Source organism: Lepidochelys olivacea (assembly GCF_965140295.1).
Source record: "Lepidochelys olivacea isolate rLepOli2 genome assembly, chromosome: 16".
In the NCBI taxonomy this organism is placed as follows: Eukaryota; Metazoa; Chordata; order Testudines; family Cheloniidae; genus Lepidochelys; species Lepidochelys olivacea.
In genome coordinates this window covers 22,861,360-22,877,264 of record NC_140426.1, presented here as the reverse complement: position 1 = coordinate 22,877,264, position 15,905 = coordinate 22,861,360, and the positions used below count along the sequence as shown (strand labels likewise).

The 15,905-nt window shown below is 47.7% G+C and overlaps 1 protein-coding gene across 7 annotated transcripts in view; it reads left to right on the top strand.

Moving 5' to 3' along the window:
- The window catches only part of PHF19 (PHD finger protein 19), a 31,144-nt gene extending 17,414 nt beyond the window's left edge, over positions 1 to 13,730 (top strand). For 6 of the 7 annotated variants that reach the window (XM_084649754.1, XM_084649751.1, XM_084649750.1 and 3 more), the window contains exons 9-15: positions 2,343 to 2,463; positions 4,128 to 4,195; positions 4,401 to 4,571; positions 5,264 to 5,351; positions 6,259 to 6,344; positions 6,966 to 7,061; positions 8,850 to 13,730. In XM_084649754.1, coding sequence (XP_084505880.1) covers positions 2,343 to 2,463; positions 4,128 to 4,195; positions 4,401 to 4,571; positions 5,264 to 5,351; positions 6,259 to 6,344; positions 6,966 to 7,061; positions 8,850 to 9,201 — 982 coding nt within the window. In that variant the 3' untranslated portion in view covers positions 9,202 to 13,730. The remainder of the gene's footprint in view (positions 1 to 2,342; positions 2,464 to 4,127; positions 4,196 to 4,400; positions 4,572 to 5,263; positions 5,352 to 6,258; positions 6,345 to 6,965; positions 7,062 to 8,849) is intronic. The other variant, XM_084649749.1, reaches the window with a different exon arrangement.
- Positions 13,731 to 15,905: the final 2,175 nt, after the last annotated feature.

The following is a 15,905-nucleotide window of genomic DNA, read 5'->3' as shown; positions in this document are numbered from 1 at the left end:
TGCTTTACATGTTTATATTAATGAATTCCCACAACCTGCCATGGTGAAGTCGAGGATATGCAGACATTGTTTAACCAGCCACTGAAATGCAGCTTCCTCTGGGATGAAATACAGTAGCTGTTTAACGGGGTATGCCCCTACTGTGCAGCTGGTTTAGAACAGGAATAGAGGGATACCATATATCAGGGGTCAGCAACCTTTTAGAAGCGGTGGGCCGAGTCTTCATTTATTCACTCTAATTTAAGGTTTCACGTGCCAGTCATACATTTTAACGTTTGTAGAAGGTCTCTTTCTATAAGTCTATAATATATAACTAAACTATTGTTGTATGTAAAGTAAATAAGGTTTTTAAAATGTTTAAGAAGCTTCATTTAAAATTAAATTAAAATGCAGATCTTATCAGTTTAGTGTGATCCTTGCCCTTGCTTTTCCTTACTGAGTTTTCCAATGTGTGGCATGTATTTGGATACTTTAAGCTGCACACAGGCTTCTGAGTGATCAGTTGTTAACCGACTCTGAGAGGGACAGAGGACAGATTTCATGTGTGAAAATACCTGTTCACACAGGTATGTGGATCCAAATGCTGAAAGCATTGCAAATGCAATTTTCTTCAAACAGTTAAATTTCACTGGCATGGACATAGCAGGTCAGAATAGAGGCCCCATGATCTCTCTCGGTCGCTTCAAGTGCACTTCGCAGATCTCCAAACTTCGATGCCCACAATTCTGAGCTTTTTAACTGAATGAGCTGCATTTCGAAATCTTCAACACCCATCCACTGAAATACAGACAAATCCAAGTTGCTTTCGTTGAACTTTTCAGGTTTAATTAGAAAAGAAAGCATTGGGCCAAATCGCTGGAAATCTTGAAATCTGTCAGAAAATACTGATTCCAGTTCTTGCATGTACATTCTAATCTCAACGTCAAACGCAGCGCGCTGTTCCATGTGGCATGATAGTGATGTAAGCAGCAAATCAGGATGTAAAACTATCCCAGTACAGTGGCGCTGAAATAATTTTTAAGGTGGGGGTGCTGAGCTGTGCCCCCTCTTGCCCCGTCTGCACCCCTCACTGCCCCAGGCTGGGGCCGTGGGCCATAGCTGGGGGGGGCGCTGCAGAGCCCCGGGCCGGTGGTCAGGACCCCAGGCCGGCGGCGGGCTGAGCGGGGCCGGCGGATGGAACCCCGGCTGGCAGCGGGCCAGTGGCCGGTATCCCAGGCCAGCAGCAGAGCCCCGGGCCGGTGGTCAGGACCCCAGGCCGGCGGCGGGCTGAGCGGGGCCGGCGGATGGAACCCCGGCTGGCAGGGAGCCAGTGGCCGGTATCCCAGGCCAGCAGCAGAGCCCCTGGGACCGGTGGCCAGGACCCAGGCAGCGTGAGTGCCACTGAAAATCAGCTCGTGAGCTGCCTTCGGCACACGGGCCATAGGCTGCCTGCCCCTGCCATATATAACTGGGGATGTGTTTCCAGGGAGGCAGGATGTAAACGCAGCCAGCACCTATTTTCATGTGACTAGGAGCCTCTGCGGCCAGCCGTCAGCCTCCTGCACTTTGTTTTTCAGCTAACATTTAGATCATCCAGGAGTCCCCCTCCCCACTACCTGAACTGCAGCACTGAGCATGTGGCTGAAACTGACAAAAAGCCAGGAAACTAGGAATGAATCCTGGCACTCTGCAGGTTAGCCAACTCAGTGGGGCTCAGGTATTCCAGCATGTGGTAAATCTCCCCGCATGCAGAGCCCCTTGCAGGATTTTGCCAAACAGGTCGACCTAACAGCCACTTAATCCTCCTTTTCCTGGCTCCCCTTTGACAGATTTAAACCAGCCCTTTAGCTATTTGTCTAATCCACTTTTGTGCATGTGAAAATACAATGGAACCTGCTATGACTCTCCAGACCTGCACAGCAGCTACAATGGGACGCTCTGTCCACGTCCTAGACAGCATCCCATGCTGCGGATTAACACAATCTGGTCTCAGGCCTTCTCCATAGTGCAGGCTGCACTCTGGGTTTCCATTCATGTCTAGTGAACAGATCACTGAGAGGACGTATCTGCTACTGTCTGCAGAATGGCAATTCCAGGGAAGGGACAGGCAACTTTCTCTCCCTGCTCTACTGTCAGCCACGTAGAAATCCATCCATCAGACCCCCTGAGCATCCCACGGGTTACTTGGAGTAGGAGCAGAGGAGAATGGCAGGAGTAGGGAGAAGGCAGCTGCCATGGTGATGGCAAAGCCAGAGCAGGAAGCTCAGGGTTGCAAACCTGAAGTAAATGCAAGTCCATATGAAAGCAGCTCCTGGCCTAAGTGGGGCCTGCTCTTAGCTGCTCTTGTTCCTTTGCTCCCACAGGGTCGATGTTGTCCACCTGGCCCTCTATAATCTGGGCGTGCAGAGCAAAAAGAAGTACTTCGACTTTGAGGAAATCCTAGCCTTTGTAAATCACCACTGGGATCCTTTACAGCTCGGAAAGGTAAATACATGGGGCCTGGGATTGGCTCTGGGAAGGCAGCTTGGAGGGAAGGCTAGGCGGCTGCAGGGGAAGTGACGCATGGACCATCCACCCCTTAAAGCCAGGAATGCGGCCTGGCTGACTCCAAAGAAAATAAGACCAGGGTTTCTTTGGGAGCCTCTGTTCCTGTCTGCTCAGACAGCAAAAGGGGAAGCTCATGAGTGTCACTCAGAGAGAAAGGTGAATTCAGGTGTGTTTAATAGTGAAATCCCGTGGTGATAAGCTGTGTCTCTTTGCACTCTGTGTGTCTCTATTAGTGGGAAGAAGCCATAAATCACAGGATGCATTTGAATGGTGCTCGTTTGCAAAGGAGCAGGGGGCGGTCACCTTTCTGTGTGCTTCCTTGAGTGGTACAGTGTAGGAAGTATAAAACCGCCTTTGCCTGACTCTTCCTTGGGGGTCCAGGGTGGTTTGCCACAGCAGGGTGGATTTTGTGGCTCTGGTTGGACTTGGTTTGTTGCCCGCTTCGAAGTAAATCGTCAGCAGGTGTTTGTACCAGGTGCCCGGGTGCTGCGGGGTTTGTTATAATCGTTTAGTCAATGACTGTGTGCAGGGCAATGGGGGAGATAGAGGGCACCTGGCTGGGGCATTACCAGAGCTTGCAAGATTGACCTCTCGTTCTGCCTGCCCACGGAGCACACACTGTACCCGCCTCACTCTGCCAGCTCCCTGGCATGGATTCCATCCAGCAATTCTCTGGCTGGCAGAGGAGCTGGGTTTTACGGGTGGAAGGTGTTGATTGTAGACCTGCTGTAGTCCCCCTGGTAGCTGACTTGTTGGGCAGGATAGCTGGTAGCTTTCCAAAGAGCCTGGGAAAGGGCTGCTTAACCATTGCAATACTGCCATGTGTCCGAACACAGTGGTTCTCAACCAGGGGTCTGGGGCTCCCTGGGGGGGCTGTGAGCAGGTTTCAAGGGGGCTGCCAAGCAGGGCCAGCATTAGACTTGCTGGGGCTCAGGGCAGAAAGCTGAAGTCCCACTGCATGGGGCTGAAGTCTGGGGCTCTGAGCAACTTAGCTTCACAGTGCCCCCTGTGGCATGGGGCCGTGGGCAACTGCTCTGCTTGCTACCCCTTAATACTGGTCCTAGCTTTTATATGCAGAAAACCAGTTGCTGTGGCACGGGGGGGGGGTGGAGATTTTATCGCATGTCTGGGGGGACCTCAGAAAGAAAAAGGTTAAGAACCCTGGTCCTAACCTACCCAGGTCAGCCTCGTGGCGGTGTGCGAGAGCTAGAGGGAAATGGACACGGCTAGTTTCACTGTCCAGGTCCAGTGAAGTGCAGGAAGTAAATGCAACCATCATTTGTTTAAAAAAATAAAATAATATAGAGCAAAGCAAGAGGAGGGATTTTAACTGTCTTAGGAACACAAGTGGGGAAAACCCAGCACGCTGATGTCCAGACAATAAACACTGCCTGAATGTTTGCATCCTGGAGGTCTGTGGGGTTTTCTTGACTGTGCCTTTCTGAACTTTATGATCAAACCTGCTTAGACCAGAGCAGAAAACTGTAGTTCTGAATAACCATGGTGACTCTAACGAGCTCTCTAGCCAGCGTGTGCTCTGGGCTTTGCTGATCATCTGTTCAAGTTACTGAAATGACCTTTTGGCCAATGCTTTATCCCAGCTGACCAGCACTCCGGCCTCAGAACGCGCTCCACACCTGCTCAATGCACTCAACAGCTACAAAAGCAGGTGAGCCTGGGCGAGGGGACTGTTTGATGCAACATTTCAGCTTCAGCAGGTGTGGGGAAGTTGGAGGGGCTGAAATGACTGGGTTTGCAGAGTTTAGGTGTTGAGGTAGGATGGGTGGGAGAGGGGAAGAGTTGGCCATGAAGACTCCCATTCAGCGCTTAAAAATCAATAGCTCACGAGGGGATTTGTATCTTGTGCCCTCTAGGTTTCTGTGCGGTAAGGAAATCAAGAAGAAGAAATGCATCTTTCGCCTGCGAATTCGTGTCCCGCCAAACCCCCCAAGCAAGCTCCTGCCAGAGAAGGTACCAGGTTTGGGTGAGAATGGAGCTTCTGAGCTGAAGAAGAGAGGAAAAAGCAAATACGCCCATAAAAACGGGTCTGTGTCCACGCTTTCACTTCATACTATCCGTTGCTCCTCCTCTGCATCTGTCCTCTTAAGAAAACTGGCTTCTCCATAAACCGTTTGAGCTTTCCCTCCATAGAATGTCTGCTTCTGTCTTAAACTCTGACACAGAAATGATAAGTCGTGGGGTCCCCTGGGTTATGCAGCATTCCCCAGTTCTGTGCCAGCCACTACAGTAAAGCAGCTTTCCTGGGCTCTCTTGATAATTGTCTGTTTCACAGCATACAAACAGAGAAATTAGATTAAAAACATAGACACTCTTGCTGTACGGTTGCAGTAAAACATTATTTTATTCCTTAGAATTCAGAACACACAAGAACCCCAAAACAGAGAGAAACAAACCAGGCTGCTCCATAAAACAGAGAGGCCAAAACTCTCACCACCTTATTGCAACTGGCTCTCTGCAAACTGACTACTAGGCCTTGGTCTCACACTTCTCTCTAGAGCCCCCTAGGCTGCAAGCAGGAATAGGATTTCAAATGACAGCTCGTAAATTTTACAGTTTTCAAAAGACCACACTCCCCACCCTAGGTTTCTCCCTGGCTGCTTGGAACCAAAGTAGACATTTTCTATACACCCCCCTCAGGCCTGTTATGTGATTTACAGTCTCCCAGCAAGTCTGACTCTCATTGTTCTTTGTTTGTGTTTGTTCTTTGCTTTCACAGTTTGCTGCCTCATGAATTTCAACAGCAGAAAAGGCGAGTTGCTAGAAGAAAAAGATCAAAATTTTTGTTGGAGGATGCTATTCCCAGTGTTAGTTTCTCGCTACTCTTTCTTTTGTTACTATCCATGATGTTGTTTTTCAGGGTTGAATTACTGAAGTGTTTTGCTTCCTGTTTTTCAAACATGGAACTGGGCACCATCCTTGTGCTGCTGCTACTAACAGGCATTTAGGAGGCTTGAGTGCTTTCTCCAATTTGCCGTTTTTCCATCCGGCATGGCCCGCGCACTCCCCAGGCAGAGATGACTAATAAAGGCAGGATCAGAGTGCTAATTGAAAGTTTGCCCTTCTGGCCACAAACCAGCCTTCTGATGCCAGTAACAAGAGGCTCAGAGCAGGGAGTTCCAAATCCATCTGTTTAATCTGTGCCCTCGGGGGAGAAAGAAGACTGATGGGAAGGAGGAAGTGTCTTCTGGTGGCTAGAGCACTGGGATGAAAGTTGGGTGTCTCAGGTTCTGTTACAGGGTTTGCCACTGATGTGCTGTGAGACTTGGTCTCCGCCTCTTAGTTTCCCAGCATGAGGTGTAAAAATTGATTAAACCATTGTAAAAGACTTTGACATCCTCAGATGCGTCAAGTATAATTGTCCCCCATCCTTCCAAACGCCCTCACAGCTTCTCAGTTACAGACAAGAACCAGGGAAAATGGAACCTCAGCTGGCATGGGACATTTTATTATTTTTAATGGAAAAGGTGTCTTTAAAAAAAGAACCCTCAACCCTCCAACTCACAACCCTCCAACTGCGCCCAGCTCCGACCAGCAGCCTCCTGCATGCCCGCTCTGCAGAGGGGTAAGGGACTGTCCAAAGCACAGGTCATCTCAGAGCATGCAGTAGATGGAAGCTGGAGGCCAACGGGGGTAGGAAACGCTGGCGGTGGTTGCTCACGCCGAGTCGTGGCCTGCTGTCAGCTAATAAATATACTCCTTTTTGCAATGCAGAGTGACTTCGCCTCGGCTTGGAGCACAAACCACCACCTGGCCAGCATATTTGACTTTACACTGGATGAAATTCAAAGCTTAAAAAGGTAAACGGCATATCTGTCCCGCAGGGCAGTGATGCCTGATGGTAAGAAGAAACCATGCCGGGTCCCTGTGCATGCGTCTCCACTCTTTGCCATGCCGGGGGTAGCCATCACTGTGGTTCAGGGGTTGCCCTCTTCACTCCCTCGTGTGCTGGGGAGAGGAGAGATGCCTGAAGGTGAAAGATGTTTGAGGGGCTTAATCAGACAAATCGGCAGTACCGGATTTATATGAGGAATCAAGATTCTCAGTGAGCACCAGCTAATCTACTTGAGCCCTGTTGGGAAATGGAAGCAGGGGGATGGGAAGCCCTTGCTGGCTGCTGGTGAAAGCCCTGTCTGGCAGGTCTGGAAGTCCTAGGGGTCTGCACTGGTTACTATGTTCCTGTCTGACTTCTGGGTTTTTAACTAACACAGTGCAGGCCCCCCAGGCTGTCCTGATAGGGACGCACACTGCTGCTCTCCTGAATGTCTCCGAACGGGCTGCATGTTTTAGCTGGTGTTCTGTTTGGAGCCGGGTCCTGTACGTACACAGCAGGGTGTCTGCTACCGACGCAGCCGGAAATGCTGGGCTCACACAGTGGCTGAGGTCTGGCCAGGATTGACTTCGGTCTCTCTCCCTTTCAGTGCCAGCTCAGGGCAGACTTTTCTTTCTGACCTGGATTCCACAGATGCTGCCAGTACATCTGGCTCTGCGACAACGAGCCTGTCATATGAATCGAGGTAAGGGGAGGGGAATGGCTGAGACTAGGTTCTTGCCCTTTGATTTTGCATTGATCTTGACTACGCTTGACAGTTTTCTTTTAATTCCCTTTGTTTTTTCCAACCCCTGACGTGATCCTCATTAACTCTTCATTCACCCTGGCCTTCCAACCTCTGGCTTAGGTAGAGTTAGCTCTTGATGATGATGATGGGTCATTGGAAGTTATCCTGGACTCCTCTCTTCCCTGCCGTCTCTCTCAGTACTGGGCAAGCTGTCTCCCAACTACTCTGCACTCACAGTATTTCCAAGTATTGCTCATCTTTCTCTGTCTCTGCCCTGACACTAAGCAAACCAGACACTGATTAACTGGAGACCGTCCCCAAACATACGTGCCTGGCTGCAGAAAAACCCAGCTTCTGTTTTTTAAAATCTCTTCACAAGGGTACGCTGCAAAGGAGCTGGTCCCAGGTGGTCCTCGAGCACCTGGCAATAAGGATTCCTGTGTGCTTGCCTTAGAGACTCCGCCTACTGTATAGCTGATGCCCACAGCTGGCGGCCAGTTTGTTCAGTGCCTATTTGAGGTCATTAAATAGAACTGCCTATTTTTCTGCCATCTGCTTGGTGGGGTGAGGGAAGCGCTGTGGTTAATGCAGAAAGGACTGGCCCTGCATTTCTCGGTAAGCAGAACTACCCTTGCTTACCTGGAGCTGATGGGTGTTTTTACATTCATAGGGATAGAAAGACTCATTATTAATGAACTGGCAGCTTTACTGAACACGTCCACTCTGCCTAGCCATCTCCACGGGACATCTCCTACCCTGCAGTCTGTTCTGTGCATAAGGACTCTTGTGGCTGTGCAGATTCCTGATGAAGTACTTGGCAAAAGCACTTTGCACAAATAAATGGATTAAAGCTCACAAGCCCCATGGGAAGCTGGCATTAGCGTCATTGCAGAAATGGGTCCATCTAGGCACCGATGGCCATGTTCAGAGAGGAGTACTAGGATATGTCTACATGGCAAAAGAGACCCATGGCAGCGAGTCTCAGCCTGGGTCAACAGGCTCGCAAGTCTTGCACTATAGATCTAAAAATAGTGTCGATGTTTGGACACAGGCTGGAGCCCAGGCTCCGAGACCCTCCCCTCTCATTGGGTTTCCAGACTCTGGCTAGAGTCTGAGCGTCCATACTGCTGTTTTAGCCCTGCAAGCCTGAGCCACTTGACCTGGGCTCTGAGACTTCCTGCTGTGTTGGTTTTTGTGCCATGTAGACATATCCTTAACCAACCTCAGGGAGTCTAAGACAATGTAACTTCAACCTTCTTCCAGTGCCCGAGTTACAGAAGTAGTGAGCCCAATTCAGAGATGAGTCTGATACAATAAACAGTCAGTGGCAGAGGCAAGACTAGAGCCCAGGAGTCCCAAGAGCCAGCCCCAGGTCTAACCACTAGACCACATGCCCTCCTGTCCTGTCACTCATCAACAGAGTTATCCTAACAAGGGGAGCTGCCTCTCTTCCTACTAATTTGAGCCTTGGATTATTAGCTCCTGGACGGTGGCTAATGGCTCGAAACCTGGCACTTCGCTTCTTTGTGCACGTAAAGTCTCACGGCAGCTGGGACGGGAAACTCAAAACCAAAACTCGCTTTCATTAGCAAACATCCTCCCTACTTGGCTGGCTCAGTGCTGGGTCAGGAGCCCTTGACATCACCAGGCATATGTCTTGTCTAAGAGCCAGCGCTGCTGCATTGTTGTTTCCTTTTGCCAGCATTTCTCTTATCCCCATCCCCTTCTCTCTCTCTCCCCCCCCAGCAGAAGGAACGTGGGCAGCAGGAAACGAAAGTTGGCGGCTAAAGCCTACGCCCCAGTGGGGGGGAAGAGAAAAGGCATTGAACAAAGTGGGCCCCTGAATGGCTGTGCCTCAGAGAGCAGTGAGGCGGCCTGTGCCCCAGAACGCCAGGATGACGGGATTGACAGCCACACCTTGGAGAGCATCAGCGAGGACGACTCCTCCCTCTCCCACCTCAAGTCCTCCATCACCAACTACTTCGGAGCAGCTGGCAGGCTGGTGTGTGGGGAGAAGTACCAGGTGCTAGCCCGCAGGGTGACTCCAGAGGGCAAAGTCCAATACCTGGTGGAATGGGAAGGCACCACCCCATATTGATCCCTCTGGCTTGGACCAGCCTGGGGAACCTCTCCTAGAATTAAATAGATCTATCAATCAAACACCACCCATGACCTAAACCAAAAGAGGCAAGGGATGTGGATGAGCAGGGCTCCCGTGCTGGCCGTGCACCGATGGGAGAGAGCTTTGACAGCTCTCCTGACGCTTACAGTGAGTTGTGCAGGCGAGGTTTGAAAGGAACACTTACCGGTCTAGGGAACTGTGAAGGACTTAGGACAGGGTATAGCAGAGGCAGTTGGACATGGCAATTACATCCAAACTTACTGTGAGCTGTGGCATCGGGTGGCTAAAACTGATAGAGTTCTTGTTTTTAATGATGGTTATTTTATCGGTCATTTGTATATACAACTGGCATCGCCTAGTTACGCTTCCCCAAGGGACCCTTTGGCTAAGCCAAAGGAGCTATCTTTGTGGAAGAGAACAGTTAGTGATATGGCTTTTCATTGTGATACTCTGCTGCGCCATAGAGGCATGGTAGGCCTGTCCGAACCACCCAGCATCTGGCTGATGTCTGATGGAGTAGCTCTTGTGTTGAGAGGAAAGCAAAGAGGGAAGTTTGAGTGGAGAAAGGAAAACCAATCTGTATAGAGCTCAAACCATCATCCCCTCTAGTAACAATAAAAATGCTCTTAGGCAGAAGAACCACATCTAAGTCCACCAGTGTCTTACGATCACATACGAGCCTTAAATAACAGACCAGATTGGTCTTGTTACTAAAGCAGAAAGCACCTACGTAACCAGTTCTATAATGCCTAAGCGCCCAAATATCACATTCTTGTGCTGATAGAAAATGCTGGCCAAAGCAATTATATAGTATTTACCTCCTCATCATAGACCCATTCATTAATGGGATATATACATACGTACACTTTTAGGCCATTCACTTCCAGCCTTTCCAGCCACCGGATAGATTTACATTACAGTTGCTCTTGTCCCATGATATTAAGATGTCAAAGGATGCAGCAGCTCCATTTGCTTATTCTTTTGACAATCACAGTCTTGGAATGAATCAGACAAATGACGTGAGCTTGCCTTAAAACCAAGGAGGGCATTGTTTTGCACTGATGGCATCTTAACTGAAATGGAACCATGGGCATTTATTTTTGTAAAGATCATTTTGTTGAATGCTGCCAAATGAGTAGACAAGCCAAAAAAACCAGCCAAACAAAAAGCAAAACAAAGGAAAAGTGGCTGTGTCTCTGTGAATGAAAGAGAGATGTTTTGTGTTGGGGGAGGGAATTTCTGTTGCTGCTGCTTTTGGATACATAACAATACATATTGCTGTTTGTATTACCTGACATATACTAGCTGAACCAAATCTTTCTACTTAGCACTGCATGATCTCTGTCTTTGTTGCTCTTGCATATATAGTGGAAGAAGAGGATGTAGCCTTGCAGGGCAAGGAAGGGAGAGGCAATGCAGTAACTTAAGAATCGGAAGAACGAATGTAATAAATTATTGGAGGGCGAGCCATGTTTTCCATTATTGGGATTCAGAAAGTGACTTGCTAAGCTGAATTCTGGGATTCAGTTTGCCTACCCAATAATAAAAAAATTGCCACTCTTGTCTAATATAAAGTGATATTGTCAGGTAGCTTAGACACAATCTAGGTTGTTTTAAAATATATCTATACTTTTACAAACTCTAATATCAGTAGAAATGTTTTAGATTTTTCTTTTAAACATTCAGTGAAAAGTTATCCACACTTTATAGCCTGGTGGTGGAGAACCCAGAGTGAAACTGACAATAAACAAAAGGGACAAGGTGGGTGAGGGAATATCTCTTTATTGAACCAGCTTCTGTTGGTGAAAGACAAGCTTTTGAGCTGCGTAGAGGTCTTTTTCAGATGACCTGAAGTTGGTCTGATACAAGATACAACTTCACCCCACTTGTCTCTCTAATACCCTGGGACCAACCTGACTAGAACCACACTGTGGATAAACAGTGAAACTGACAACTCTCCTTTCATTGTCCAAACTGAGTGAAGTGCTAAAATTTAAACATCATAAAGGCGAAAAAAGCAAACTAGAGTTTGCAAATTCTTTCACCTTTATTAATCCCTAAAGGACATGGTTTTAACAGTGTGAATGATTTTATGACCTGGCTGTTGCAAGATGAACTGAAAAGCTCATTTTATTGAAAAAACTTTATTTAAGATCCTCAGTCAATCAGCGTGTGATTCTCCCCTAACTGTCACGGATGTAAATCAAGAGTTCAAAACAGGTGAGAGGAAAATTAGGCTCCATTTTTAAGCAGAAATCCCATAATAAAAGCAGCATTTCTTCACTGGCATCCAAATGAATGGCACAATATTGCCTTAACAGAACAGGTTAAAGTTACAAACCGAAGGCCAAATTATATGATCCTTAACAAAGTAAAACTCCCATTGACGCCACTCTTCAAATAACACCGTGGATAATCCAGGTTGTTGGGGGGTAGTTGTTTTTAATTGTAGTTTCCCTCCCCCGCAAATCTAAATTAAGATCTCTGTATTTCTGTAGTCTGAGTTGATTATATGGCTGAGACCCAGAATGGTGCATACAGCTCCTTGCTGTCCTTTGAGTGTTAGAGATTTTTGGGCCGGATTCTCACTGGATGCACCAGTGTAAATTTGAAGTATTTACGTTGCCTTCAGTGGAGTTTTTCAAGATTATCCCAGAGTAACTAGGATCAGAATCTGGCCTGTTATCAGCTGCTGTAGCAGACGCAGATTAGTCTGAACATCCATTGTAGCAGGGTTTTTTTTTTAAAAAAGTCTTTCAGTTAATCTGTCAGAAATGATCTAGCGACACCTCGATGGAAAAGCTGCCACCTGTTTGTAAAATGTGGAGTCTGTCATTGGGACTGGATTTGAATCCAGCGAATGGAAACTGTGACTTTAAAAAGTCGATCTGTAGTACATCTCTACTGTTAAAGTAACATCTCACCCCTGAGGCTTGGTCTACACTACCGTCTTATGTCAGTATAGCCCCATCGCTCAGGGGGGTGGAAAAGCCACACCCTGGAGCGCTACAGTTATACGGCTCTAACCCCCGCTGTCGACAGTGCTGTGTGGACGGGAGAGCTCCTGTCAACACAGCCAATGCTGCTCAGGAAGGTGGAGTTCCTACGCCAATGGGAGAAGCTCTAAGTGCTACAGTGGCATAGCTGTGCTGTCAGTATAGACAAGCCCTTAGTCAAGTGCATAGAAAGCATTATAAGACTCTCCCAATTACGCAGGTTTTGAGTGAAAAGAAACTGACTTGGCTCCTGAACCTGCATCAGATCTGTGTGGGCATGTGCCCATGGGTCTGCTTGTGTGGATCCAATTGTAGGACTGGGGTCTTTCTATGCATAGCAGTAAGTTTTTTGGTCTCTTGGGACATGATCCAAACCCCATTGGAATCAATAGGAGTCTTTCCACTGACTTCAACAGAGTTTGCGTCAGGCCGTATATAATTTTATATAATGCAGCCTTTGAGCACAAAAGCTAGTTGTGGGGTTCTTTTGTTTGTTTTTTTGCTGTTTCCAAAAGCTAGGCTTTTTTTTTAATGATTCGAAGTACTGTAGCTTTTTCATGTCCTGTGAAATACATAAGTGCTTTGAATGCAAAGAGGCAATATGAAAAAGAACCTTTATTGAATCTGCTCCTTGTTTTCAGCACATATTCAGGAGCCCCAGGAAAACCAAGAGATTTTGAGGCTTTCAGCTTAGAAATGATCAGGGGTGGGAGAGGGGGGACATAACCCTATTCCTTCTGTATTTGAAATATAGGCATTAGAGTTGGGTCAATACCCATCGCCTTTCAGAGGGGAAGTGAAAGAGACAAGACCCTGACTCTGCCATGAGCTCCGCATCACTTGTCAACTTCTGTAGGTTCTGCCTGTATGGAGCTTATAACATGGTTGGGGAATTAGTATTTAAGATCTTAAATCAGAAACAGAATACATGTGCATGCCGAAATTGCATGCAACTCCCCTTGAAAAGACAGTAGCAGAAAGTCAGTTTCTCTGTTACTTACCTGCCAAGACGAGAGAAGTTTGCAGAGCTGGGGTCCAGGGGTTCAGGCTTGGCTTAGAGCAGTATGGGGGACTCAGCTCCCTGATCTGCTCTGGGTGTTGGTGGAGTGATCAGCTGATGCGCAATGAATGAATCCTGATCTTGCCAGGTGAGGCCTTTCTGTTCATCTCTCAATTGTGTTTCCTCCCCTTTGGAAGCCACGGAATAGGCAGCGCAGTGACACCAAGAGGCTCAGAAAGCCAATGCACACTTCAGGAATGTCCGAGCCCCAGTGTGCTGCGGGTGTATGCTTTTTATTTCAGGCCCTGCAAACCAACCAACCTTCCCCACCCCCACATCTATTCCAGAGTGGGGAATGTGGAGCCTTTAAAAACGCTTTGTTCCAGAGGATGTGTTGCATTAGTTCTAATAGATCTTATAATGATTCTGTGCACCTTCTAAAGATTTATGATGTCAAGTTGCTGCTTTTAATAACCAACTTTTGTTATATTCAAGTTGTAATTAATATGTCTGATGTACAATTAAAAAGTCTTTTTTAACATCACCGGCTCTTTATAGTATCCATTATTAATCATGTGGTCGTGAACCCTAGAAACTGGGCCCTACCGAGCACGACTCGATGGGTTCTGCTGTCTGGCTTATGGAGAGCGGCAGCTTGTCTGTCTCTGGGATTCTAAGGCCGGTCACCAGAGTGAAAGGGAACCGCAGGGTTGAGGTGCAGAGTGGCACTTTTCAGCAGGCTTCCGCTCACTTGCCTTCAGGGGCATGTAGCATTTGAAGGCTGAAGTGCCTAGTTCTCAGAAGATGCAGGGCTGCTGAATATGGGACAAGGCCAGAAGGTACCTCCCTGGACGTCTTCCTGTTGGAGATCCGGTACTTGCCTCTGGGCCTTTTGAGCCCTCTCTTGACTTGCATCCCGTGTGTGGATCAGCAGAGTCCCAGAGAAGGCTCCCTTTGAAGAGTCCATCAGTATCATTCCCCTCCTCGAAGGGTCACCATACGGCAATGGCGCTCGCTCCCCAGTGGAGCAATGCTGCCCTCACAGAGCTGGTTGCCTGGTCACTGTGGTTTAATTTAGGCCGGATACCCTCTCTCACAGAAACCTTTAGGAGCTGATCGTGCGGGGAGGGGGTGGAGGGAGGAAACCTTTCCGCTAATTCTTCTGTCTGGGGAGGGGGGTCAGTCCTGTAGAAGAAGCAAGATCCCACCCCAGAGCCCTGCAGCTCTCAGGGATCCATTGGAGGCCCCGAGCCAACCCCATGGATGTCCTCTGCCTCTTAGGGGATGGCACCATGGCTCCATTGGAGGCCCCGGCTATACTACTTCCCAGGGACTCCTACAGGTATGGGGGAAATACGCCACCCACTCGATCCTTACTTGTGGATCTCGCGCTGTGGAGGGTTAGCTGCATGGACAGCCGCATGCCGATCAAGCGGACGTGATGTGACTCTCGGTTACAGCATTGCCAACTCGGTTTTGTCATTAGTCACTTGATATTTGGGTTTTACTTAAAGCTCCGTCTCCTGGCGTGGTGACAATCTGTTTTCCTTTCTAGATCTTCTGTGTATGGGGAGGGAAAAAGCAGGGAAACTTGTCCTGAATGCAGCCTGAAGACTCAGGTACCAGGAAAGCAAAGCAAAGAACCCCATGGTTATTATTTTTCTTTAAATATCATGATTTTGGGGGTCTGATCTGTGATTTATTTTTTGAATACTTGGGGTTGGCAATATTGTCAAAGCCATGCATGGCTTTGGCTATTCACCTACAGTATGCTTTTCCTCCCTGCCTTCGCTCCTAAAGCACTTTTGGGTGTCTGCTTGCATTGGTGGATGGGTATGCTGGACCAGGAGATGCAAACCTACCAGATAGCTCCGACATTTAGGTTTTGTGCACAGGTGGGAAAAAAACCACTGGCAACGTTTGCTGTGCTTTCTGTTATTGTTGAGTCAATTCTTGCCCTAGCAGCATTTGCAAATTGATCATTGCCGCACTCTGCTACTGCATAAGAGACAGAACTTGACACGGGCCAAGATTTCTTTATTGGCTAAGTTACCTACGCTGCACCAAATAAAGAAACAACATACACGGTGAAAAGGCAGTTTGGTTATTAAAATTCTTGAGCAGATGACCTCAAGGGTTATTAAACACACACACTGGGCATTCTAAAAGCTCGGTCAGTGTCAATATACTTTTCCTAGTACCTGTTTTCTAATAACAAAGGTGAAAGTGTCATTCTTCACTGCTACAAACTGCTCTGAGGTTTCCTTTCTTTGTTCATTACTTTATTAGTTGGGCTGGTAGGATGCTGGATCTCCGTTAGTAACTATGAGTCACTGAACATGGATAGCTAACACTGGGCATTTTTAATAAGTTGGAACAGAATACGTTGTCTTTAAAGATAGCATTACTTTAGCTAACGTGTCCCCTGGGGGCATTTTTCAACTGATCACATACATTGAAATGAACTTACCTATGGAGCTAAGACCCTCCTTTGCTTTTTTGGGGTATTTAGTTGGCTGGTTCATACATTTTTTCTATATTCCCACCCAGGAAAGTTTTATTTTGGAGCTAAGTGGGCATATGAAGGACGGAGAGAGCATATTTGCAAGCTATGTATCCTGCTTAGAGGAATTATTTCTCCACCAGTGACATGCTGCCATCTCTGGGTGAAATGCGTAAATTGC